The sequence below is a fragment of the Anser anser genome, assembly GCF_964211835.1.
Source record: "Anser anser genome assembly, contig: HAP1_SCAFFOLD_187, whole genome shotgun sequence".
Lineage (NCBI taxonomy): Eukaryota > Metazoa > Chordata > Aves > Anseriformes > Anatidae > Anser > Anser anser.
Genome location: NW_028154127.1, coordinates 1 through 24,929, shown reverse-complemented (window position 1 = coordinate 24,929; position 24,929 = coordinate 1). Strand labels below are relative to the sequence as shown.

General features: G+C 57.4%; 3 protein-coding genes across 8 annotated transcripts; 2 read left to right on the top strand and 1 right to left on the bottom strand.

Moving 5' to 3' along the window:
* Positions 1–1,251: 1,251 nt before the first annotated feature.
* Positions 1,252–7,801, top strand: LOC310890761 (uncharacterized protein). Of its 2 annotated transcripts, none has more exons than XM_083853093.1 (8): positions 1,252–2,557; positions 3,436–5,179; positions 5,536–5,689; positions 5,886–6,142; positions 6,287–6,372; positions 6,549–6,673; positions 6,980–7,094; positions 7,326–7,801. In XM_083853093.1, exons 2-8 carry the CDS (start codon positions 4,553–4,555, stop codon positions 7,783–7,785), a joined length of 1,824 nt encoding a protein of 607 aa, XP_083709219.1. In that variant the 5' UTR covers positions 1,252–2,557; positions 3,436–4,552; the 3' UTR covers positions 7,786–7,801. The 2 variants fall into 2 exon arrangements, with proteins under 2 accessions (XP_083709219.1, XP_083709220.1); XM_083853094.1 differs by lacking the exon at positions 1,252–2,557 and having other exon boundaries at positions 4,724–4,857; positions 5,118–5,179.
* A 5,530-nt stretch (positions 7,802–13,331) lies between these two features.
* On the top strand, positions 13,332–17,908 carry LOC310890760 (cellular tumor antigen p53-like). 3 transcript variants are annotated; one of them, XM_083853091.1, is made up of 6 exons: positions 13,332–13,486; positions 14,600–14,708; positions 14,803–14,854; positions 15,832–16,028; positions 16,863–17,049; positions 17,731–17,908. In XM_083853091.1, the coding sequence occupies exons 4-6, from the start codon at positions 15,939–15,941 to the stop codon at positions 17,799–17,801; spliced, it is 348 nt and encodes a 115-aa protein (XP_083709217.1). In that variant the 5' UTR covers positions 13,332–13,486; positions 14,600–14,708; positions 14,803–14,854; positions 15,832–15,938; the 3' UTR covers positions 17,802–17,908. The 3 variants fall into 3 exon arrangements, with proteins under 3 accessions (XP_083709217.1, XP_083709216.1, XP_083709218.1); XM_083853090.1 differs by having other exon boundaries at positions 15,829–16,028; XM_083853092.1 differs by having other exon boundaries at positions 13,333–13,486; positions 15,829–16,028; positions 17,869–17,908.
* Positions 17,550–20,532, bottom strand: LOC310890759 (snRNA-activating protein complex subunit 2-like). Of its 3 annotated transcripts, none has more exons than XM_083853087.1 (4): positions 20,041–20,532; positions 19,177–19,242; positions 18,297–18,467; positions 17,550–17,759 (listed from the first exon to the last, which is right to left on the bottom strand). In XM_083853087.1, the coding sequence occupies exons 1-4, from the start codon at positions 20,236–20,238 to the stop codon at positions 17,565–17,567; spliced, it is 630 nt and encodes a 209-aa protein (XP_083709213.1). In that variant the 5' UTR covers positions 20,239–20,532; the 3' UTR covers positions 17,550–17,564. The 3 variants fall into 3 exon arrangements, with proteins under 3 accessions (XP_083709213.1, XP_083709214.1, XP_083709215.1); XM_083853088.1 differs by lacking the exon at positions 17,550–17,759 and adding an exon at positions 17,843–18,226 and having other exon boundaries at positions 20,041–20,308; XM_083853089.1 differs by lacking the exon at positions 17,550–17,759 and adding an exon at positions 17,843–17,966 and having other exon boundaries at positions 20,041–20,299.
* Positions 20,533–24,929: the final 4,397 nt, after the last annotated feature.

Genomic DNA, 24,929 nt, shown 5'->3' with positions numbered 1-24,929 from the left:
GGGGGGGGGGGTCCTCAAAATGCCCCCCCGAAATCATTTGGGGTGGGAGGGGCCCTACAATGCCCCCCCCCAAGGCCCTAAAGGTAAGGGGGGGACCCCAAAATGCTCCCCCCAGGGTGTTTTAGGTAAGGGGGGGGCCCCAAAAAGGGGCCTCAAGCAGCGGTTTTGGGGGAATTTCCCTCGATTTTGGGACTTTTGGGGAGATTTCCCAAAATTTGGGGGGTTTCGGTGTGGGGGGGGTCTCAAACGTGGGTAACAAAGTGCAGGTTTTGGGCGATTTCCCCCCAAAAGTTTATGGTTTTTTCTTTTTGGGGGGTGTCCCCGTGCCCCCCCCCCCCTTTGCGTCACAAGCAGCAGCTTTTGGGGGCATTTCCCCAAATTTGGGGCTTTTGGGGGGTCCCTGATTGGAGGCGGGGGGGGGGGAAGAGGTTTTTGGGGGGAATTCCCTGAACTTTTAGTGTTTTTTTTCGGGGGGGGGGGGCGGTGTCCCTAAGCGGGTCACAAGCAGCAGCTTTTGGGGCCGTTTCCCCGGATTTTGGGGCCGTTTCCCCGGATTTTGGGGCTTTTTTTTGGGGGGGGGGATTTCCCTAAATTCTTTTTTAGGGGGGCTCATTTGAGGACTCCCCCCCCCCCCTTTTGGGTGCCCCCCCCCAAATTCCCCACCCCCCTTTTGGGTGCCCCCCCCCCCAAATTCCCCCCCCCCGCCTCGTCTGTGCCCCCCCCCCAAATTTTTTGGGGGGTGGGGGCTGTTTTCGGGGCCCCCCCACCCCAAAAAAACCCACGGTGGGGTCCGGGAGGGAGCGGCGTTTATGTACAGGCGGGGGGGGGCAGAAGTGGGGGGGCCCCCCCGGGAGAACGAGGCACTTGGGTGGGGGGGGGCCCCAAAATGCCCCCCCCAAATCATTTAGGGTGGGGGGGGGTCCCTAATATCGTCCCACGATGATTTAGGGTGAGGGGGGGGCCCCAAAATGCCCCCCCCAGGGTGTTTTAGGTAAGGGGGGGCCCTAAAATGCCCCCCCCCAAATCGTTTAGGGTGGGGGGGGGTCCCAAACAGCGGGATTTAGGGGATTTCCCCCAAAATTTGGGGTCGGGGGGGCGCAGGGGTAAGAAATGTATTTTTTTTTAGGGGATTTTCCCCCAAATTTTAAGGGGGGGGGGCAAAACTGCGGGTTTTGGGGGATTTCTCCCCAAAATAAGGTTTTGTTTTTTTTGGGGGGGGGGGTAACTGGGGTCACAAATGGGTTTGGGGGAGTTTTCCCCAAATTTGGGGTTTTGCGGGGTCCCAGCAGCAGCTTCGGGGGGATTTCACCCCAAAATGGGGGGGGGGGGCACAAATAGCAGCTTTGGGGGATTCCCCCCCAAATTTGGGGGTCTCGGGGGGGGTCCCCAAAAGTGACGTCACGGGGAGGGATTTGGGGGATTTTCACCCAAAATTTGGGGTCTGGGGGGGGGGAATCCTACAGGCACACCACAAGCAGCGTTTTTCGGGGAAATTCCCCAAATTTGGGGATTTTTGAGGAAATTTCCCCAAACTTAGTGTTTTCTTTGAGGAGGGGGCCCCAAAACGGGGTCTCAAGCAGCGGTTTTGGGGGAAATTCCCCAAATTTGGGGGTTTTGCTGGGGGGGGGTCCCCGAAAAGGGGCCACAAGCAGTGGTTTTGGGGGAATTTCCCCCGATTTTGGGACTTTTGGGGAGATTTCCCCAAATTTGGGGGGTTTCAGTGTGGGGGGCGTCTCAAACGTGGGTAACAAAGTGCAGGTTTTGGGCGATTTCCCCCCAAAACGTTTTGGTTTTTTTTTAAGGGGGTGTCCCCGTGCCCCCCCCCCCTTTGTGTCACAAGCAGCAGCTTTTTGGGGCCGTTTCCCCCAAATTTGGGGCTTTTTGGGGAAATTTCCCCAAACTTAGTGTTTTCTTTGAGGAGGGGGCCCCAAAATGGGGTCACAAGCGGTGGGTTTTGGGGGAATTTCCCCCAAAACTTGTGGTGTGCCTGTAGGATTCCCCCCCCCAGCAGCTTCCTCAGAAGGGCAGAGGCCCACCACAGGGCAAATCTGCAGGCGGAGGCCAAGCAGGAGACCTGGGCCGAGCAAAGGCAGCCAAAGGCTGGAGGTTCGGAGGGGAAGGAGCAGAGAAATTTCTCTGTGAAGCGAAAATGCTGAAGACAGCTGCAGGAAGGCGTTCCCACCCACGAGAGGCCACCACGCTGACAGTCCCTGTCATAACCGTACTATCGCCAGCGAGCTCGGAGGCCAGCCTCCCCGAGGCACCCACCTACAACGTCTTTAAACTACAGCCACCGAGAGGCGAGGCAGCGCAGCTGCTAAAATCGAGGCCCGAGTCTCTCTGGTCGCTGATGAAAGAACCTCAGAAGAAGGTGCTGTCAGCACACAGCACAAAGAGCCCCCAGCCGCTGCCACCGCTGTGCGAAGCGCCCGTGTCACTGCAGCCCCATCCACCAAAGGGCAGACCAGGGATCACCAGGACGGAGAGGCCCTGGCCACACTGATCAGGGCTTGCAGTGCCCTGAGGAGAGATCGTTCCTCTGGAGGTGGCCGGACAGGTATGGGATTCGAAGAACCATAGGAGCATTTAGGTTGGAAAAGACCTCTGACTGTTGATCAAGTGTTGATCGGAGTTGATCAAGTCCAACCGTGAACCTAGCACTGCCAAGTCTGCCACTAAACGATGTCTGTAAGCAGCAGATCCCCACATCTTTTGAATACCTCCAGTGATGGCGACTCAGCAACATCCCCGGGCCCCTGTTCCAATGCCCTACAAGGCTTTCAGTGAAGAAATGTTTCCTAATATCCAACCTTAACCTCCCCTGGTGCAACTTGAGGCCATTTCCTTGGCCTGTTGCTTGTTGTGTGGGAGAAGAGACCGATCCCTACCCTGCTCCAACCTCCTTTGAGGCGGTGGCAGGGAGAAGCTGTAGGTTCACATTTGAGTCACTGCTGGGTGCTGTCTCCTTGTAGGAAGGCAGAGTTTTGGGGGCAGTGGGGGCTGTTGGGAGCCCCCTCGGTGCTGGTCGATGGAATGGCTGCGTTCCCTGCAGCCGTTAGACACAAGTCCCTCCTTTTGCAGTGCTGTCCTCCCTTCTGCTGACACGCAGACACACCAGGCCACGTCTCCTGTCAGCGCGGGGAAGGCCTAACAAAGCAGGAGGCTGCTCACGGCCAGAGGGGAGAGGGTTTGTCTGCAGCTGGGTGCTGCTTTGGAGGCGTGTTGGGAAGAGAAGGGCTTTTTGGGTGGGCCTGGCAGAGCTTAGGAGCAAAACCCTGCTGCTGGCCGGGGTCTGGTGAAGGGGTAAAGAGAGGGAGGGAAATGGCGGCCCTGCCCTCGCTGTTGTGGCCTGAAGCCATGCCCGGGGTCTGCGTGGGGGCAAAGAGCTCCAAAAAGTGGCAGTGCTGACTCAGAGGCGTTTCTCTTGTTTTCCAGAGATCCATCAGTCTTTGGACCACAAGGAGCGAGATGGAGGAAAACATGAGGAATGTTTTGTGAAAGATGGCTGAGTTCTCATTTGTTCACAATGCGGTCTCACCGGTATCAGCATGAAGCTTTCCATCTGGGCTGTGGCTCTGCAATCGGCCCAAGCCGTGCTGGAAGCGGGGCCATGTCAGGGACATTCCCCTGGGACATTTTTGCTCTGCGGGATCTTTTTCATGGCCTCTCCGGGAAGGAACCCCCCTTGTTGGCAGCGGCAGACGGGGAGCAGAGACCGCCTGAGCTTCCACCCTAAGGGAGAAGGGAAGGCAGGCGAGCAAGGCAGAGCCGAGCTGAGCTGGGCCAGGGTTTCCCCTCCAGCCTGGAGGAGTTCCAGGTGCTGGTTCTTCCTCCATTTCCCCTCCTCAGGCCGTGTCCCGGCGGCCATGCCGGGGGACTCCATCTCCCAGCGAGCCGCAGGGCCGTGAGCAGGGGCACTGGTGCTGAGGGCGCCGCCCAGCCGCCATGCGGGGGGCCTGCAGAAACAGGGGAGCCTTTTGGCTCCAGTGACCGGCCTCCAGCTGGATTTAACCCCATTCACCGCGACTCTTTGGGCCCAGTTTTTAACCCAACGAAGCGTACACCCGTCCAGGCCTCGAGCAGCCATTTTCTCCAGGAGAATGCTGTGGGAAATGGGGTCAAAAGCCCTACTGAAGGCTAGGTATTTCCTAGCAGACATCTGGTGAGTTCAAGCCCCCCAGACCTCAGCGGTTTCACTGTGATAGAAGTAGCTCCGTATGCACGGCACCAGACCACTGAGCTGGCTGCGGTATTCGTGCTCATCCCAAAACCAGTCCTACCCATCACACAGCAACCCCACGTCAAGTGAGGTGGCCCAAAACAGAGAGGTATGGCAGTGTTATTGTGCCCGTAGCTATGATAATTACTCCTTGACCAGCTTAAACAATGCACGTGGAGATCCACAGAAGGACAAAGCCACCCAAAGCGCACTTCTCCACCCACCATCGCACCCTTTTGTATTAACAGGACGCGTCTTTAAGTCGTCAGAGTTTATCTGAGAAAGATCCAGGGGCCTTGAAACATCTTGAACCACAATCACAAAACACCTGGTATGGACTGGGGTGTGCCGGTGCCTTACGACCCAAGTCTCCCTGGTCAGCCGGCCGCTGGTGGCCGTGTCACAGCAGAGCGGTGGCCGTGTCACAGTGGCTCTGTGACACGGCCTGGCTGGCTGGGGTATAAAAGGGGACGTGGGCGCCTGTCCTGCACTCTGGATTGTTCAGAGGACGAGTGCAGAGATGAGCATGAACGCGACCTCTGCCAAGGCGAGGAAATCCTCCTGCATGAAGTCGACCCGGATAGCACTCTGGGACAGCATGCAGCGCAGGTGCCTGATGCCCAACGTCACCGCCAAAGGTACAGGCACCCCCAGCACCGCGGGAGTGTCGTCGTGAACCACATCTGGGGCTTTCCTTGGGCGAGACCCAGTGCTGGAGCCATCCCGGGGTGTCTCCGTTGGGGCTTTTCATCTGCCACCGAACCCCGGGTCTGGGGGTGCTGGAGCTGTGGGACCACCAGACCCAGCATGACCAGGCACCAAACCCCGGGTCTGGGGGTGCTGCTGGAGGTGTGGGGCCACCAGACACCCTGTGACCAGGTTTTCCTTTGCCTTCCAGAGCAAACAGACGTCTGGAATACGGTGGCCGGCTACGTGCTGCAGCAGCTCCTGCAATGCAAGGTGGGTCGGCGCCGCGTCCAACTTCTCTGCTTGGAGAAGTGTGGAGTCCCCACAGCCCGGGGCCGCAGACTGCAGCGACTCTTCCCCTCCCCGGAAAGTTGGAAACTCACCCCAAAAGTCCCCACCGAGGGACTGACAGGCACCACACAAGCGCGGTATCACTTGTGGTAGGTGCTGTCATTTCTCAGGGCTGATCCCAGCCATTGGAAGCCCCTGGGTCCCCTCAAGCTGCTTATGCCTTGGCTCCAGCAGAGCATTTTCGGAAGGGCAAGGGGAGGGAGAGGACTGGGATGGGGCCACCTCCAGCTCTTCCTCCGGCCGGTCCTCACCCTTCGGCCCTTCTCTTCCACGCGCAGGGCGTCCGAATTCCCACTCTCGGCTCCTTCGACATAATCCAGAAACGGATCCAAGCTGGGGACACGGCTGTGATTTTGCAGTGGCCGGTGTTTCACCTGGCCACCAACCTGATAAACACGCACCACCTCGTGGATAGCAAGGGCAGCCTGCCAGGTAAGGCGGTGGATGAAACCTTGCTGGCTGCACGGCCGGGGCACACGGGGCATCGCCTCCGTGCTCAAAAGCCGGGTCCATGGAGCCAGCCCAAAGCTGGGGCAATCTGGGTGATGGCTGCAATGAGCAGCGCGTGGGGAAGATGCGTGAAGGGTCGCTGGGTGACCGACACCATCCCCTCCGTGTGATTTTCCAGCCCATAAGAAGCTGGAGCCCCTGAGACGTGCCAAGGTGGCGGCGGACGCCTGCGTGTCCTGGCAGAAGGCCGAGAGCTGCATCCGAGGCACCATGTCCCTCATCTCCCAGTGCCTGCGGGAGGGGGAGAACATCGCCCTCGTCCTGAGGGACGTGGGGGTGCTCCTCATCGAAGGCACTGGGGTGGAGATGAAGTTCTACTATGACTTCCTCGAGATGCTGTGTGGGAAGGAGGACCTTCAGAACGCCGTTTTGAAGGTGAGGGCTTTCTTTTGGTCCGGGCAATCCAAAGGTGGTGTCTGAATGGCTCGGGCCAGGCCAAAGTGACGGTCCTGCCCGCTCTGGGGTCTTGGGATCCCCACCACCAGGGATGTCCTCACACCTCCGTGCTCCCCCCTGCAGGTCCCGCAGCTGATGGACACCGTGGTGTCCCGGCTGGCAGTCGTGGCCTCCCTGACGTCCTCTGGCCGCGTCGTCATCTTTCCCGAGTGAGTATGTTTGCCGACTTGGCTGCTCGATGCAGCTGCTCAGCTCCAGTTCGGTGCTGTTTGGCCAAAAACAGCCTCCATGGAATGTGAAAACGTGCCCATGAGCAGGCGATGATGGAGAGCAGAAAGGGCTGCTGGTGCTGAAGGGCACACCAGGGTCTTCTCCTTGCGTGCAGGTTCGACGTGGAGTTGCTGCCCAAATCATCATCCAGGAAACCCACCAAGGCCTCAGGAAAACTCCCCGGGGAGGAGAAGAAAAAGAAAGATGGAGTCTTGCCACCTCTCAGCCAGGGCAAGAAAGGTAAAGCCGCGGCCGGCTCCTTCCCGTGGCACGGGCAGCCAAATTCTGCGACCCAGTGGGCTCATGTCCTGGTGAGGGTGCTCCAATGCCCCAGCTTGACCCAAAGCTTCTGCCCGCCAGCTGGGCACAGCCTTTTGTCCTGATATCTTGGTGGCTTCCCCAAAACCGAGCCCTGGGATGGGAAGTGGCCAAGGTGCCTGTGCGTGGGTAGGGCAGGAGGATGGGGATCCGAGACCCCGTGCACCCCCCTGGGAACGATGTCAGCAGCAGCAGCACCCCACTTCTGACCACATCCGTCCTTTCCAGCCTCAGCGGGATTGCTCGACCTGCCTTTCACTGTGCGCTCGAGTATCCCCAAATACGAGATCCCACGGCTGAAGGAAACAAAAGCAGCGGAGAACGGGAAGAAGTCTGGGATCAGGTGAGGCCGGAGGCTCACAGCCGGAGCTCTACGCGGTTGTTTTCTTCCCAGCGGGGAGCCCCTTGCCCAGCCCCAAACACTCCGGGCTGGGGCTGCCCCGCAGTGCTGAAGGCAGCACCCGGAGGGGTGGGATGGGGCCAGTGCCGTGCAAGCAGGCGCACGTCTTGTGGGTGCAGGATGCGGCCCCAACGCCATCGTGTGCTCAGGCAGATTTTTTTGATGTGTTTTCAGCCAGCTGCCAGTGATCCCGGGGCTGCCTCCTGCCAAAAACCAGCCTTTGGCCAGCCAAGGCAAGCGCAAACTCACAACCAGAAGCGAAACACCAGGGACGAGCCAAGCGCAGGCAGCGACACCTCAGGGGGTCACAGGAGAGGAGCGAGGAGTGGAGCAAGTCCTCCGTGGTGGTGGACTGCCAACAATTCCCACAAAGACAAGCTACAGGAAGCTGTCTCACCCTTTGAGACCCCTGACTGTGAAGAAAGTCCCCCAAATCATCATATCATCACCATCGAGCTCCGAGGAGAGCCTGCCCCTGAGGCCCCACTATAACACCTCCCTGCTGATGCCCACCCTGGACAGTACATCCAGGACAATGGTACCCGAACCATCCAGAGCAAGGCGCCTGGGGCCGCAGAGGCCCCATGCACAGTCTGAGATCCCGGAGCTTTGGAAGCGTCACCTCAAAAAGTAAAAGCGAAAACGATTGGTGTGTGTGTCCTTGTCAGGTGCTGTCTCCTTGTAGGCAGGCAGAGTTACTGGTGGAGGTTAAACAAAGGGATGTGCACCTCCACGCACGCTCTTCCTCTTATGGAGGATGTCATGTCCAGACGCTCTGAACACAGGGGCAGCTTTCAGCAGAAATCACTGGTCAGGGCCCAAACCATTCTCTTTAGGTCACAAAACCCTATATTCAGGGCCCCAAACCCTCTCTTGAGGGCCCAAACCCTTCCCTTGAGGGCCCAAACCCGTCTCTTCAGGGCCTAAACCCTTCTCTTTAGGGTCCAAACCCTTCTTTTGAGGGCCCAAACCCTTTTCTTTAGGGCCCAAACCCTTCTTTTGAGGGCCCAAACCCTTCTTTTGAGGGCCCAAACCCCTTTCTTTAGGGACCAAAACCCTTCTCTTTAGGGACCAAAACTCTCTCTTTAGGGACCAAACCCCTCTCTTTAGGGTCCAAACCCCTCTCTTGAGGGCCCAAACCCCTCGCTTTAGTAACCAAACCCCTCTCTTTAGGTCCCAAACCCCTCTCTATAGGGCCCAAACCCTTCTCTTTAGGGGCTAGGCCCTCTCTTAAGGCCCCAAACCACTATCTTCAGGCACCAAAACCCCCTCTTTAGGCCCGAAACCGCTCTCTTTAGGGCCCAAACCCCTTTCTGTAGGGCCCAAACCCATTTCTTCAGGCCCCAAACCCCTTTCTTTAGGACCCAAACCCTTCACTTTAGGGCCCAAATCCCTCTCTTTAGGGCCCCAAACCCCCTCTTTAGGGCCCAAACCCCTCTCTTTAGAGCCCAACCCCCCCACTTAAGGACCCAAACCCCTCACTTCAGGGCCCAAACACTTCTCTTTGGGGCCCAAACCCCTCTCTTTACGGCCCAGACCCCTTTCTTTAGGGCCCAAACCCTTCCCTTTAGGGCCCAAACACTTCTCTTTAGGCCCCAAACTGCTCTCTTTAGGGCCCACACCTCTTTCTTTAGGACCCAGACCCCTTTCTTTAGGACCCAAACCCTTTTCTTTAAGTTCCAAACCCCATTCTTTAGGACCCAGATCCCCTTCTTTAGGGCCCAAACCCTACTCTTTAGGGGCTAGCCCCGCCCTTAAGGCTGCAAACCACTCTCTTTGGGGCCCAAACCCTTCGCGTTAGGGCCCCAAACCCTTTAGGGCCCAAACCCCTCTCTTTAGGGCACAAACCCCTCACTTTAGGGCGCAAACTGCTCTCTTTAGGGCCCAAACCCCACTCTTTAGGGACCAAACCCCACTCTTTAGGCCCCAAAAGGCTCTCTTTAGGCCACAAACTGCTCTCTTTAGGGCCCAAACCCCTTTCTTTAGGGCCCAAAACCTTCAGGGCCGAAACCATTCTCTTTATGGCCGAAACCCTTCTCTTTAGGGCCCAAACCCCTCTCTTTAGGCCCAAACCGCTCTCTTTAGGGCCCAAACCCTTTTCTTTAGCTACAAACCCTTCTCTTTAGGGTCCAAACCGCTCTCTTCAGGGCCCAAACCGCTCTCTTCAGGGCCCAAACCGCTCTCTTTAGGGCCCAAACTCCTCCCTTGAGGACCCAAACCCTTCTCTTTAGGGCCCAAACCCCACTCTTTAGGACCCAGATCCCCTTCTTTAGGGCCCAAACCCCTCTCTTTAGGACCCAAACTGCTATCTTTAGGGCCCACACCTCTTTCTTTAGGGCCCAAACCCCCTTCTTTAGGGCCCAAACCCTTCTCTTTAGGGACCAAACCCCACTCTTTAGGACCCAGATCCCCTTCTTTAGGGCCCAAACCCTTCTCTTTAGGGGCTAGCCCCTCTCTTAAGGCTGCAAACCACTCTCTTTAGGGCCCAAACCCCACTCTTTAGGGCCCAAACCCCACTCTTTAGGGCCCAAACCCCACTCTTTAGGGCCCAAACCCCACTCTTTAGGAACCAAAACTCTCTCTTTAGGTCACAAACTGCTCTCTTTAGGGCCCACACCTCTTTCTTTAGGGCCCGCACCTCTTTTTTTAGGGCCCGCACCTCTTTTTTTAGGGCCCAAACCCTTCTCTTTAGGGACCAAACCCCACTCTTTAGGACCCAGATCCCCTTCTTTAGGGCCCAAACCCTTCTCTTTAGGGGCTAGCCCCTCTCTTAAGGCTGCAAACCAATCTCTTTGGGGCCCAAACCCTTCGCTTTTGGGCCCCAAACTCTCTCTTTAGGGCCCAAACCCTTCAGGGCCCAAATCCCTCTTTTTAGGGCCCAAACCACTCTCTTTAGGGAGCAAACCGCTCTCTTTAGGGCCCAAACCCTTTTCTTTAGGTCCCAAACCCTTTTCTTTAGGTCCAAACCCTTCTCTTTAGGTCCAAACCCATCTCTTTAGGGCCCAAACCCCTCTCTTTAGGGCCCAAACCGCTCTCTTTAAGGCCCAAACTGCTCTCTTTAGGGCCCAAAGCCCTTCACTTTAGGGCCCAAACCCCTCACTTTAGGGCCCAAACCCTTCTCTTTAGGGCCCAAACCCCTCTCTTTAGGACCGAAACCCTTCTCTTTAGGGCCCAAACCCCTCTCTTTTGGACCGAAACCGTTCTCTCTTTAGGGCCCAAACTGCTCTCTTTAGGGCCCAAACCCTTTTCTTTAGGCCCAAACCCTTCTCTTTAGGGCCCAAACCCGTTTCATTAGGTCCAAACCCTTGTCTTTAGGCCCCAAACCCCTCTCTTTAGGAACCAAACCCTACTCTTTAGGGACCAAAGCATTCTCTTTAGGCCCCAAAATGCTCTCTTTAGGCCACAAACTGCTCTATTTAGGGCCCAAACCCCTTTCATTAGGGCCCAAACCCTTCAGGGCCGAAACCCTTCTCGTTAGGGCCCAAACCCCTCACGTTAGGGCCCAAACCCTTCTCTTTAGGGCCCAAACACTTCTCTTTGGGGCCCTGACCCCTCTCTTTAGGGCCCTGACCCCTTTCTTTATGGACCAAACCCTTCTCTTTAGGGCCCAAACACTTCTCTCTAGGGCGCAAACCCTTCTCTTTAGGGCCCAAACTGCTCTCTTCAGGGCCCACACTTCTTTTTTAGGGCCCAAACCCTTCTCTTTACGGACCAAACCCCTCTCTTTAGGGCCCAAACCCTTCAGGTCCAAAACCCTTCTCTTTAGGGCACAAACTCTTCTCTTTAGGCCCAAACCCCTCTTTTTAGGGCCCAAACCCCACTCTTTAGGCCCCAAAAGGCTCTCTTTAGGCCACAAACTGCTCTCTTTAGGGCCCAAACCCCTTTCTTTAGGGCCCAAAACCTTCAGGGCCGAAACCATTCTCTTTATGGCCGAAACCCTTCTCTTTAGGGCCCAAACCCCTCTCTTTAGGCCCAAACCGCTCTCTTTAGGGCCCAAACCCTTTTCTTTAGCTACAAACCCTTCTCTTTAGGGTCCAAACCGCTCTCTTCAGGGCCCAAACCGCTCTCTTCAGGGCCCAAACCGCTCTCTTTAGGGCCCAAACTCCTCCCTTGAGGACCCAAACCCTTCTCTTTAGGGCCCAAACCCCACTCTTTAGGACCCAGATCCCCTTCTTTAGGGCCCAAACCCCTCTCTTTAGGACCCAAACTGCTATCTTTAGGGCCCACACCTCTTTCTTTAGGGCCCAAACCCCCTTCTTTAGGGCCCAAACCCTTCTCTTTAGGGACCAAACCCCACTCTTTAGGACCCAGATCCCCTTCTTTAGGGCCCAAACCCTTCTCTTTAGGGGCTAGCCCCTCTCTTAAGGCTGCAAACCACTCTCTTTAGGGCCCAAACCCCACTCTTTAGGGCCCAAACCCTTCTCTTTAGGGCCCAAACACTTCTCTTTGGGGCCCTGACCCCTCTCTTTAGGGCCCTGACCCCTTTCTTTATGGACCAAACCCTTCTCTTTAGGGCCCAAACACTTCTCTCTAGGGCGCAAACCCTTCTCTTTAGGGCCCAAACTGCTCTCTTCAGGGCCCACACTTCTTTTTTAGGGCCCAAACCCTTCTCTTTACGGACCAAACCCCTCTCTTTAGGGCCCAAACCCTTCAGGTCCAAAACCCTTCTCTTTAGGGCACAAACTCTTCTCTTTAGGCCCAAACCCCTCTTTTTAGGGCCCAAACCGCTCTAAACCCTTTTCTTTAGGTCCAAACCCTTCTCTTTAGGGCCCAAACCCTTCTCTTTAGGGCCCAAACCCTTTTTGTTAGGTCCAAACCCTTTTCGTTAGGTCCAAACCCTTCTCTTTTGGGCCTGAAACCCTTCTCTTTCAGGCCAAACCCTTTTCTTTAGGTCCAAACCCTTCTCTCTAGGCCACAAACCCCTCTCTTTAGGGCCCAAACCCCTCACTTTAGGGCCCAAACACTTCTCTTTGGGGCCCAAACCCCTCTCTTTAGGGCCCAGACCCCTTTCTTTATGGACCAAACCCTTCTCTTTAGGGCCCAAACCCCTCTCTTTAGGGCCCAAACCCCTCTCTTTAGGGCCCAGACCCCTTTCTTTACGGACCAAACCCTTCTCTTTAGGGCCCAAAGACTTCTCTCTAGGGCGCAAACCCCTCTCTTTAGGCCCCAAACTGCTCTCTTTAGGGCCCACACCTCTTTCTTTAGGGCCCAAACCCTTCTCTGTAGGGGCTAGGCCCTCTCTTAAGGCTGCAAACCAATCTCTTTGGGGCCCAAACCCTTCGCGTTAGGGCCCCAAACCCTCTCTTCAGGGCCCAAACCCTTTTCTTTAGGCCCAAACCCTTCTCTTTAGGTCCCAGAGCCTCATTTTTTGGTGCTGAATCTCCACAGGAAGCCCCAAGCCCTCCTTCAAGCAGAGACGGCCTTATTTGTAGGGTATAATGAGACCTCTGAGGGACGAAGGGCTCGTTGTCAGACCCTAATCCTCATTTCAGGGCCCCAAAGCATCACAGTGGGGTCCACACCCCCATTTTTTGGGGATCAGAGCTTTGGTTTGGGATTTCAAGGCTTCTCGTTGCACACCCACAGCTGCATTTTAAGGGCCCCAACCCTCATTTTTAGGACCCAAAGCCTCCTTTTAGGGTCCAGGCCCCATCTTAAGGGTCCAAGGCTCCCGGTTTGAGCATCCAAAGTTTGGGGGTTTGCATTGGGGTGACGTGGCAAGGGGGTGGCAGCGGGGGGCACCCCCAAATTGAAGGATAAGGGTGCCCCCTGTGCCCCCCAGAAGCCCCCAGACCCACCTACTGGTGTGACTGGTACAGGAAAAAGCTGAGTGAGGGGGACCCCAGTGCTCCCAGTACCCCCAACCCTCTGTACTGGTGTAGCTGGGATCCCAGACAGATGCATGTGGGGGACTCCCAGTTCCCTCCAGCAGTCCCTGAACCCCCTTACTGGTGGCACTGGGACACTGCACGGCCGGGTGAGGGGGACCCCAGCGCCCCCAGCACTTCCAGTACCCGCCAGTCCCCCCAGTGCTCCTTGTCCCCGCAGCGCGCCCAGTACCCCCCAGTGCTCCCAGTATCCCCCAACAGGGGTAGGGCCGACGAGGCAAATCCGGCCACGGGAGGGGGGGGGGCGGGTGTGTTCTTTCTGAGCCGTTATTAACGACTATTAATTAACAAGGGACACCCCCCCCCCCCAAACCCACTTGGTATCTCCCAGCCCTGCCCGGCCCTTTGCCCTCACCCAAGATGGCGGCGCGGCTTCAGCGCGCGGTGCCTGCTGGGCCGGGGGATTCCCCAGCGCGTGCAGCGGAGGCGGCGGAGCCGCGAACGGAGGTGGCGGGGGCCGGGGGGGCCCCGGGGGGGGCTCGGGGGGGGCCTGGGGGTTCACGGGGGGGTGTGGGCACGGGGGGGGCTCGGGGAACCTCGGGGCACCCCCGCTGGGGGGGTCCCGGGCGCGGGGGGCGCTGCAGGGGCCCGGTACTGAGCCCCCCCCCCCCCGGCCTGTGTTTTGGGGGGGGGGGGCGGGAGTGGGAGGGGGTCTTTGGGGAGGGGGGGGCGGGGGGGGCTCTGAGGGGCTGGGGGGTTGGGGGGACCCCCCCACAGCCCCCCCTGAAAGTTCTTTGGGGGTCCCTGGGCTTGGGCGGGGGGGTGCAGGGGTCCCTGTGGTGGTTGGGGGGGGCGCATGGGGGGGTGTTTTGGGGGGGGCAGCAGGGACCCTTTGGGGTCCTCACAGGTGGGGGGGGTCTGTATGGGGGGGTGTCTTTGGGGTCACCATGTGGGGGGGTCACTTTGTGGTCCCTGTAAGGGGAGTCACTTTGGGGTCCTTGTATGGGGGGGTCTCTTTGGGGTCCCTGTATTGGGGGGGGGTCCTTTTGGGGTCCCTGCTTGGGGGGGGAGTTTCTTTGGGGTCCCTGTAAGGGGGGGGTCTCTTTGGGGTCCCTGTATGGAGGGGGGTCTCTTTGGGGTCCCTCTATGGGGGGGTCTCTTTGGGGTCCCTGTATGGGGAGGGGCCCTTTTGGGGCCCCTGTATGGGGGCGTCTCTTTGGGGTCTCCTATATGGGGGGGGGGTCTCTTTGGGGTCTCTTTAGGGTCCCTGTATGGGGGAGTCTCTTTGGGGTCCCCATAAGGGGAGGGGTCCCCATGGGGTCCCTTTATGGGGGGGTCCTTTTGGGGTCCCTGTTTGGGGGAGGTCCCTGTCCAGCTGCTCCCATCCCTGCAGGGTTGGGGGGGCCCCATACTGGCAGGCCCCCCCCCATTTGTGCAGCCATAACTGGGAAGGGGGGGGCTTGAGGCTCCCCCCCCCGCCCCCATTTCCCCCCAAAGACCCAGGCGGCCCCCCCCAAGGCGATCTGGGTGCCCCCCCCCCATTACAGGGGACCCCCGGCTGGCCCCCCCCCAGTGACAGCACTGTCTCCCCTGTGTCCCCGTCCCCCCCCCCCCCCTTAGGGGACCCCAGAGCCTGGGTGCCCCCCCCGGGGACCGGCCCCATGGTGGAGGAGCTGGAGCCGCTGCTGGAGCCCCCCCTGACCGAAGTCTTCCTCGACCTCTGGAACATGTGAGTGCGGGGGGGGGGGGGGGGACAGGGACATGGGGGGGGGACAGGGACACGGGGGGGCGCCACCCGATGACCTTATTGCCCCCCCTTCCAGGCTCCCCGATAACATGCACTCGCTGTCCCCCCCCGACGATCCGCTGGCTGTGGTAAGGGGGGGGGGGGGGGGGGGAGGTTCCGGTGTCCCCAAGGGGGGGTCCTGGTGTCCCCAAAGGACCCCGTGGGTCCCCAAAGGACCCCAGCACCTGGGTGACCCCAACAGGGTTCTGGATTTCGAGGGATCCCCAAAAAGCAGCCGGGTCTGTGGGTGCTTCCCAAAAGGGGCCGTGGCCCCCAGCTGTCCCCAAAAGGGACCTGGGTGTCCCCAGAAAGGGACCCTGGCACCCAAAAGGGTCCTGGATGACCCCAAAAGGGACGTGGGTGTCCCCAAAATGGGATCCTGGCCCCCAGCTGTCCCCAAAAGGGACCTGGATGACCCCCACAGGGGACCTCGGTGTCCCCAAAAGGGACCTCGGTGTCCCCAGAGGGGACCCTGGTAGCCAGCTGTCCCCAAAAGGGACCTGGATGACCCCAAAAGGGGCTTGGATGTCCCCAGAAAGGGACCCTGGCACCCAGCTGTCCCCAAAAAGGGACCCTGGCACACAAAAGGGTCCTGAATGACCCCAAAAAGGGACCTGGATGTCCCCAAAAGGGACTTGGATAACCCCAAAAGGGACCTGGGTGTCCCCAAAAAGGGACCCTGACACCCAGCTGTACCGAAAAGGGTCCTGGGTGTCTCCAAAAGGGATCTGGTTGACCCCAAAAGGGACCTGAGCGTCCCCAGAAAGGACCTGGATGTCCCCAAAAAGGGACCCTGGCACCCAAAAGGTCGTGAATGACCCCAAAAAGGGGTTTCAGTGTCCCCATAAAGGGACCCTGGCACCCAGCTGTCCCAAAAAGGGACCTGGGTGTCCCCAGAAGGGTCCTGGATGACCCCAAAAAGGGGTTTCGGTGTCCCCAAAAAGGGACCCTGGCACCCAGAAGGGTCCTGAACGACCCCAAAAGGGACCCGAACGACCCCAAAAAGGGTCCACAAGGGCCCCTGCCATTCGGCTGCCCCCAAGGCCCCCCCCCCCCCCCCCAGCAGGACCTGTGCCCCCTGGAGCCGAGCGAGCCCCCCCCCCCGGGCTCCCCCCCGGTGCCGAGCCCCCCCCGGCGGCTCCCCCCGAGCCCCCCCGGGCGTCCCCGTCCCCCATGGTGCCGTCCACCGAGGACTACGGGGGCCACTACGACTTCCAGCTGGGCTTCCTGGAGGCCGGCACCGCCAAGTCCATCACCTGCACCGTACGTGGGCCGGGGGGGGGCGCGGGGGGGGGGACAATATTGGGGGGGGGGGGGTTATACGGGTTTGGGGGATCACCCAGGAGACCCCATAAAGGGGGTCCCGGTCAGCGGGAGGGGTGAAATGGAGAGGGAGGGGTATGGGATTGGGGGGTGGGGGGGGCTGGGGGGGGCTGGAGTTGTTTGGGGGGGGCACGGGGGGGGACAATATTTTTGGGGGGGGCTGGGGGTGGTTATATGGGGTTGGGGGGTCACCCAGGAAACCCCATAGAGGGGGTCCTGGTCAGCGGGAGGGGTGAAATGGGGAGGGAGGGGTATGGGATTGGGGGGCTGGGGGGGATGGAGTTGTTTTGGGGGGGGGCATGGGGGGGGACACAATATTTCGGGGGGGGGGCTATGGGGTTACCCAGGAAACCCCAAAAAGGGGTCCCGATCAGCAGGGGGGTCATTAATTGGCAGGGCCCCTATATGCCAGGGGGTTCTTATACACCTGGGGGGGGGGGGGTTCTCGGTTATTTGGGGGGGTCTCCATTATTTTGGGGGGGATCCTAGCTCTGGGTTCCCATATTTTTTGGGGGGGGGGGTCATTAATTGGCAGGGTCCCTATGTGTCAGGGGGTTCTTATACACTTTGGGGGGGGTTCTCCATTATTTGGGGGGGGGGCTCATTAATTGGCAGGGTCCCTATATGTCAGGGGGCTCTTATACGCCGGGGGGGGTTCTTGGTTATTTGGGGGGGGGGTCTCAGTTATTTAAGGGGGGGGTCCTAACAGGTTCTCGGGGGGGGGGGGCACGCCTCGGAGGGCTCCCTGGGGGTGACCCCGTGCCCCCCCCCCAGTACTCGCCGGTGCTGAACAAGCTGTACTGCCGGCTGGCCAAGCCCTGCCCGGTGCAGGTGCGGGTGGGGGCCGCGCCCCCCCCAGGGGCCGTGCTGCGCGCCGTGGCCGTCTACAAGAAGTCGGAGCACGTGGCCGAGGTGGTGCGGCGCTGCCCCCACCACGAGCGCAACGGGGAGGGCACCGACGGTGAGAGGGGGGGGCACGGGGGGGTTGGGGGGGCTTTGGGGTTTTGGGGGGGGACAGGGGTATGGGGGGGGTTGGGGGGGGGGCAAGGGTATGGGGGGAGATGGGTTTGGGGTGGCGCTGCCCCCACCACGAGCGCAATGGGGAGGGCGCCGACAGTGAGCGGGGGGGGGGCACGGGGGGCCATGGGGTCATGGGGGGGCATGGGGTATGGGGGGGTTTGGGGGGGGTGTCAGGGGTTTGGGGTGGCGCTGCCACCACCATGAGCGCAATGGGGAGGGCACTGATGGTGGGGGGGGCATTGGGGGGGGTTGGGGGGGATTTGGGGGGGTCAGGAGTATGGGGGGAGTTGAGTTTGGGGGGGTCCTTGGTGGGGGGGGGCATGGGGGAATTGGGTTTGGGTGGGATTGGGGGGGGTCCTTGGGGAAACGGGGGGCTGGGGACATGACGGGAGTTGGGCTTGGGGGTGATTGGGGGGGGCCTCGGGGGGGAATGGGGGGGGCATAGGGGAATTGGGATTAGGGGGGTCCTTGGTGGGGGGGGGGGCATGGGGGAATTGGGTTTGGGTGGGACTGGGGGGGGTCCTTGGGGAAACAGGGGGCTGGGGGCATGGGGGGAGTTGGGCTTGGGGGTGATTGGGGGGGGCCTTCTCTCTCCAAAGAAATATTCCTTCTGTCCCTGCAGCACCCAGAGGGTCGGGGCAGGGACTGCGGCTGGGGGATAGAGAGGGAGACAGGCAGGGGGGACGGAGGTGAGGTGCAAGGAGCAGAGGCAGAAGGGACTAACTCCACGCAAATAAAAGAAACTGGCTTTCATTTCAAGGAATACAATAAAGCACAGAGGGGACCTCGTAAAGCAGAAATGTCTCTGGGCTATGGCTCATTTTATCTCCTTGGGATTCAGCACAAGGTTGCGTCCCGCTGCGGGAAGTGATGAAAGAAAGGAGACTGCAAAAACCCTTTCCACACCCTGGGCAGCTTTGCCATGCCGGCAGAAATGTCCTTAATGTGCTTTCAAGCAATTTTATTTTTTTTTGCTGCAACTTGGTAATTTATGAAAATAGGAAATGGGGAAGGGGGGTTGAAAAGGCTAAGGGTGAAGGGTAAAACCCGTCGCTGATGCTCCTCCACAGCAGCCACTGGGAAAACACGTTTGGTCTCCACCTCCCTACCTGCAAACCCTACAAAAATACCATTGACCCACACCCAAAATAGGAGGAGCAGGTGGGGTCTCAAGGGGTTTCCACTCACCACCAGTGTGTTGACACGAGGCAGGACCTCAACAAAGTGAGATAACGAAAAATCCCCAGCACCCAATTTCACCACTGGGTTGTTATGGGGAGGGGGAATGAGGCTGAGGGTCTCCCAGACAGTCACACCTGTGGGACCCCAAATCCAGCCGTGCCCCCAGCAGCTCAGCCCCTGTTTAAGGAGACCCCAGAGGAGTTACCTTCCTCGGAGACCATCTGGCGATGTTAAGGCCCCCCCCCCCCCCCCCAGATTACTAAGACTCCCCCTCCCCAAGCCATTAAGGACCCTCCCTTTTAACCCCATTTTATCCCCCAATTTAACCCCCCCCACTTTACCCCCACCCCCCCATTTTACCCCCGGTCCCCCCCCCCCAATTTACCCCCAGCCCCCCCCATTTTAACCCCAGCCCCCCCCATTTTAACCCCCCTTTAACCCCAACCCCCCAAATTTTCCCCCAACCCCCCCAATTTACTCCCCCTTTACCCCCAACCCCCCATTTTACCCCCAGCCCCCCATTTTACCCCCCCCACTTTATCCCCAACCCCCCCCCCCCACTTTACCCTCACCCCCCTTGTCCCACCCCCCCCAATTTGGGCTCCCCCATTTAACCCCCCCCCTCATTTTACACCCAACCCCCCCACTTTACCCCACCCCCCCATTTTACCCCCGGTCCCCCCCCCCAATTTACCCCCAGCCCCCATTTAACCCCCCCATTTTACCCTCACCCCCCTAATTTGAAACCCCCAATTTACCCCTGAACCCCCCCAACTTACCCCTGAACCCCCCCAATTTACCCCCGACCTCCCCCAATCTACCCCCACCCCCCCATTTACCCCCACCCCCCCCACTTTTACCCCCCCCCATTTTTTACCCCCCCCACCTGCGAAAATGCCGCCGCCGCCTCCTCCACGCCCTCCGCCAGCATCTGTGCCAGCTCCAGCCACACCTGGAGGGGGGGGGAGGCGAAAACCCACAAATATGACCCCCCCGTGTCCCCCCCCCACCCAAAAAATCGTGTCCCCCCCCCCTGGGGCGGGGGGTCCTCACCCCCCCATCCCCATGTACCCCCCCATTTCCCCCCGGTGCACCCCCAGACCCCCCCCCATCCCATTGTACCCCCCCCATTGCCCCCCCCATGTACCTTGGGGTACGCAGGGACCCAGGACCCCCCCGGGGACCCCCCCCAAGCCCCCTCCCCGAGGAATTGGGGACCCAGGACCCCTTCCAACCCCCCCCCAAGGACCCCCCCGTGTTATTAAGGACCACCCCCCCCCCCCCACGGGCATATTAAGGGACCCCCCCCCCCCAAGCCATTAAGGACCCTCTCCAGGACTCCCCCCCCCCCTCCCCAAGCCCCCCCCCCTCCCCAAGCCCCCCCCCCCAGATTACTAAGGCCCCCCCCCAAGCCATTAAGGACCCTCCCCGGGACCCCTCCCAACACCCCCCCCCCCCCCAATAAATTAAGGACCCCCTCCGGGCATATTAAGGACCCCCCCCCCCAAAGCCATTAAGGACCCTCCCTGAGACCCCCCCAAGCATATTAAGGACCCCCCCCCGGGCATTAAGGCCCCCCCGGGATATTAAGGAACCCCTGGGATATTAAGGCCCCCCCCATGGATTTTAAGCCCCCCCCCCCGGGCCTTTAAGGACCCCCCGGGCCTTTAAGCCCCCCCCATGGACTTTAAGCCCCCCCGGGATATTAAGGAGCCCCCCCCCGGGCCATTAAGCCCCCCCCCGGGCCCACCTCGGCCTCGCTCCGCCGGGGGAGGCTCTCCCGCAGCGGCCGGGCCTGGAGCTCCGGGAGGCCGAGGGCGGCCTGGGCCCGCAGCGCCGCCAGCAGCGATCGCTTCTCCCGCAGCGACCAGGCCGCGGCCCGGGGCCTCCCCGCCGGGGCCTCGGCGAAGCGGGCCGGGACCAGGCGGGGCCGGGGGGGAGGCTTCATGGCGCGGGGAGATGGCGTCAGGGCGACGAAACGGGGTGGAAACGGGGGGAGCTGGGAGGGAACGGCCCGCCGGGGGGTGCTGGGAGATGTGGTTCGGGGGGGGAGGAGAAAGGGACAGCAGGTCTACCCAAAGGCTGCTGCTGGGAGGCTTCATTAGGGGCGTAATTAGGGTTACGTTTAGGGTAGTTTGGAGAAAGAGAAGGCGCAGGGTCCTGTTGCGTGTGGGGCTGTGTAAAGGCTCCCAAAGGGAGATCAGGTCTACCCAAAGGCTTGGGTTGGGAGGCTTAATTAGGGGCGTAATTAGGGTTACATTTAGGGTAGTTTGGAGAAAGAGAAGGCGCAGAGTCCTGTTGCGTGTGGGGCTGTGTAAAGGCTCCCAAAGGGAGCTCAGGTCTACCCAAAGGCTTGGGTTGGGAGGCTTAATTAGGGGTGTAATTAGGGTTAGGGTTAATATCCTGGGGGGGGGGTTGGGGGGGTCCCAGGGAGGATCCTTAATGGCTTGGGGGTGTGAGAAACGCTCCGTAGCCAACAACTTGGGCTCAGGCGAGGAGCTCAGCGAAGCAGGAATTTATTCGCGATCGCAGTGGCGGGCGCCCCACGAGCAGGAGCGCGCCTCCTGGTCCCCAAACCCAGTTTACATACTGTTTGGTGCCGGGACCCTCCCCAGTTTCCCCACTGAGTGGGCAATCCAGGCTCACAATCTGTCTGATGCTTCCCAGACAATGCCTGGCCTTCAGTTGCCGGCCTGTTTTTGGGATGGCAATGTTTTCTCCCCTTGTCTGCCTTGACTTAACACAGCGATTTCCACCTGATCGCTCTAAGGAGGCTGGGTGTCTGCATTTTAGGAGGTCACCTGCTGAGCTTTCTTATCACTGTAAGCACATCTCAATACCCCATTCCTTCCTTCTGTACCATGTAACACTGCAAAAACAACATTTCTATTCCCACAACTCCCCCCTTTTCTCTTTTTATAATTTGTTGATTTTTGCAAAATTTTTTTCTCTAAGGTGTAATTTGGTAGATGTCTTCCTCTTCTTCACTTTCTTTGCTTTCCATTTCCTCTAATATCATTATCTTATCTGAGCAGGGTGGTGGATCCACGGTCATTTGTTTCGAAAGTGCAGTTTCAATTAACCGTTGGACAAGTCCCCTTACACAGGGGATAATGCAACAACCAACGGCTGTCAAAACTCCTGCTACGACAATCAAGGACGTAAATACGGACACTACCATCCCTTTCCATTTACCAAACCAAGATTCCAACCATCCTGTGATGGAAGGGTCTGCTCCTGAGTTTTCTGCCAATTCACTGGCAAGGGTGGTAAGCCCTTGCAATGCTCTAGTTCCTGTGCCATCCGGGGCAGCATTGTTAGGGATAAAAGTACAACAACGGCTGCCCAGCATCACGCACACACCACCTTTCTCCGCAAGCATCATACCTAATGCTATTCTGTTTTCCCAAGCCATTTTGCTGGTGGCATCTAGTTGTTCAGCGATTCCCCTTATCGCATCTCTTGTATAGTTTATGAATCTCTGCTGATTATAATAGATATAATGAATCCAATCCACATTTTTATTAATTGTTACCCACCAGAACAGTGACTCAAACCCTGCAGCAATTTGATTCCTGGCTTTACATCAGGAACTCCTCTAGGCACCCCAATAGAATCTACGTACGCTCTATCATCAAATGATACTCCTAAGCTTCTTTTACTTCTTCTGGGTATTTGTGATGTTTCTCTTTCAAATGCCAGGGTGAAGGGTACAGCTAATTGAACAAGTGCACAAGTGCCTCCCCAGTTAGATGGCAGGATGGACCGTAAGATCTTCCCTCCGCAGTACCACCAGAGATCTGCCCTGGGGATGTCAAATCTTGAATATTTTCCCATCAAGTCCTCGGTAGCATTCAAGGTCCTCGTGCACAAGGCAAATTCTCCCAGATGCTGGTAGCACTCACACCCTGCCGTGAGAGGCAAGCTGTATGGTTACCTATAGCTGTGGAGAATGCAGGGGGAGCCCTGATATTGCTATCGTGCAAGGAAGGGAGCAGCAAAGAGAGAGACTTACAGGCCTCATTTCCCCAGGCAGGCTTTTCTGGGTACAATGCAATCGTACATCGCATCCCTCGGGAGTCCTCGGTCCACCCCAATGGGCAGGGCACCATCCGGGCTATCGGTCGTCCCGAGGCACAAGCATAGCAATCGCTGTGGTTGAGACTCTGGACAGCAGATTTGACCCATTCTATCCAGGCATTCACATCCCCATACCCTGTTTCAATCTCAAATGTTTGAACTGCCGCATTTCAAAGAGGGCCTCCTGTTTTCTCTCCTGTTTTCTCCTTGAGTTTCTCCCTTTCTCTGATGGCGATAGAGGATCGTTTCCATACAGCTATTCTCAATCTGGCTGTTGGGTCTCTACCAGTTATTTGTTCTCTCTGCTCAATTGTCCTTGGGCATTTAAATCTCCACAAGCTAACACCTCACAAGCATCAAACATGACTGATTGTGGTACATAACCCTCTGTCACATTCACCCATATTTTTATGGGGTATCCCGTCTTACTATTATCTGGTCATGCCTTTTCCAAGTTGCCAATTGACCAAGGCTTTCTCTGAGGCCTACAATCACTAAAAACAAAATTAATAATTGATTTTTCCCTGTCATTATTTTTAAACCTTAGGTTTCCAAATAATTATCAATACAAAGAATAAGATATACACTACTACCATAACAACCCCCCCTTGGGAACACTTCAATTCACTATAGGCCAGTCCTTTCTCTCAATCACAAGTCACGCTCATTAGTTACCTGTGAAAATAAAAGGTTAGTTTACAATCGCAAGCTCTTATCCCGCTCAGAGTCCACTATGAGATTTTTCTCTTCGATTTCAGCTTCCAACAAGTCTTCTGTAGGAACAGCTTCCCAGGTACTAGGGTCGACGGATGCCTTCACTCGAGTATAGTGAGTCCAACCTTTTTCTGCAGTTCCTATGGCTGTTTCAGTGGTTAGTAGTACTTGGAAGTGTCCTTCCCATTCGGGCCGGAGTTGATCCTTTCCAGGTCCGAATCAGGACCCAATTTCCCACGGGTCCTGAGAAATGACAAAGAAGAGGACAACCCCAGAATACAGTTCTTAAGAAAACTCTTGTTTCGAATTGTGGTATCTCATCCCTTCTGCCCAGATAGGGTAATCCGAACAGCATCTCATACGGTGAAATTCCTATATGTTTCTTGGTGCTGTTTGAACCTGTAGGAGTGCTAAAAGTAAACATTTTACCCAAGGAAGTTGGGTTTTTAACGCTAATTTAGTTAATTGCTTCTTTAATGTCTGGTTCATTCGCTTTGCCTTCCCAGAAGAGGAGGGGTGCCAGGGGGTGTGAAAAGCCCACTCAATCTCTAAGGCCTGCATTAACCCTTGCAGTACTTGTGAAGTGAAATTATTTCCTTGGTCTGAATCAATGTTTTCAGCTATCCCATATCTAGGGACTGTTTGCTCCGGTGATACCTTAGCCACCGTGTTTGCAGGGGCAGATACAGAGGGGAAAGCTTACACCCATCCAGTCACGTGGCCAATTAGGACAAACAAGTACTTAAATCTCCCTCCTTTAGGTAACTCAGTAAAGTCTACCTGTATACTTTGGAAAGGTCGAATCCCTGGCTCCCGTCCCCCTCTAGGTCAGTTACAAATGACCTTTTTATTTGCCTTTTGACATATGGTACATCCTCTGCATATTTGCTTCACTAAAGTGTATATTCCTACACAGACATACTTTCTTAGCACAACATCACACATTGCTTGCATCTCCCAATGACTCTCTTGATGTAAAACATCATATTTGCCTCATTGGTGCTTTATTCAGCATTTCTCTCCCATCAGGGAGTATCCATTTTCCCTCAGGCTTCGTGGCTCCCGATTCCTTAAAGAAATCTCTCTTAAAAACTTTTTAGTTCTTTCTTAGTTTTCAACAATTCCCTGAATCCTCTCTGGATTTATTCTCAGTTTTCCCTCAGACATTAGATGCCTTAAATACCTGACTTCTCTTTCTACGTATTGTAATTTATTTTTCAATGCTCCCAAGCCCTGCTTTCCCAGAAAGTTGAATAGCTTGTTAGTAGCTTCCTTCACAACTGTTTTCTCCTGTCCTGACAATAAACGATCATACACGTTTTGTAACAGAAATTCCTCCTTGGGAGGTTGGAATTGCTCCAAAATCTGTTCTAGAACTTTGCCCAAATTAGTCGGTGGCCCTGTAAACCCCTGAGGTAAAAATTCCATATGTATTGTTGCTTCCGCCCCCACTTCAGAGTCTTTCCAGTCAGAGGTGAATATATCTTTGCTCTCAGGGCCCGAGAGCACTCCATTAATACCACTGTTATTCCAGTCTACCAATTTACTATTTGAATGCCCAATTTCATCATCAAATCCCTTCCCAACAAGTTAGTCCCTGCCTTGGGTACATACAATAATTGCCCAGAGATCATTTTATCCCCTAGTCTCAGCTTGGTACCCCCCAAAGGTGGCACTGTTACCCCAGCCCCTTCTACCCCCATCACTCGTTAGGGTTTCATTAGTTAATTTAATCCCTGATACTTTACAGGCCAGCAATGACCTAGCTGCCCCTGTGTATTGTGTTTGATGGCGAGGTTCGGGAGGGGGCTGCAGTGGCAGCCCCCACGAGGAGAATCCAGAAAC

Bases quoted from the DNA above. Each gene is read 5' to 3' on its own strand.
- LOC310890761 (XM_083853093.1), top strand. From the start codon at position 4,553: ATGGACTGGGGTGTGCCGGTGCCTTACGACCCAAGTCTCCCTGGTCAG. The intron at 5,690-5,885 runs GTAAGGCGGTGG...GTGATTTTCCAG, and splicing joins TAGCAAGGGCAGCCTGCCAG to CCCATAAGAAGCTGGAGCCC. The intron at 6,674-6,979 runs GTAAAGCCGCGG...CGTCCTTTCCAG, and splicing joins TCTCAGCCAGGGCAAGAAAG to CCTCAGCGGGATTGCTCGAC.
- LOC310890760 (XM_083853091.1), top strand. From the start codon at position 15,939: ATGGTGCCGTCCACCGAGGACTACGGGGGCCACTACGACTTCCAGCTG. The intron at 16,029-16,862 runs GTACGTGGGCCG...CCCCCCCCCCAG, and splicing joins CCAAGTCCATCACCTGCACC to TACTCGCCGGTGCTGAACAA. The intron at 17,050-17,730 runs GTGAGAGGGGGG...CTGTCCCTGCAG, and splicing joins CAACGGGGAGGGCACCGACG to CACCCAGAGGGTCGGGGCAG.
- LOC310890759 (XM_083853087.1), bottom strand. From the start codon at position 20,238: ATGAAGCCTCCCCCCCGGCCCCGCCTGGTCCCGGCCCGCTTCGCCGAG. The intron at 19,243-20,040 runs GTGGGCCCGGGG...CCCCCCCTCCAG, and splicing joins CCCGGCGGAGCGAGGCCGAG to GTGTGGCTGGAGCTGGCACA. The intron at 17,760-18,296 runs GTGAGTGGAAAC...TCTATCCCCCAG, and splicing joins CTCGTGTCAACACACTGGTG to CCGCAGTCCCTGCCCCGACC.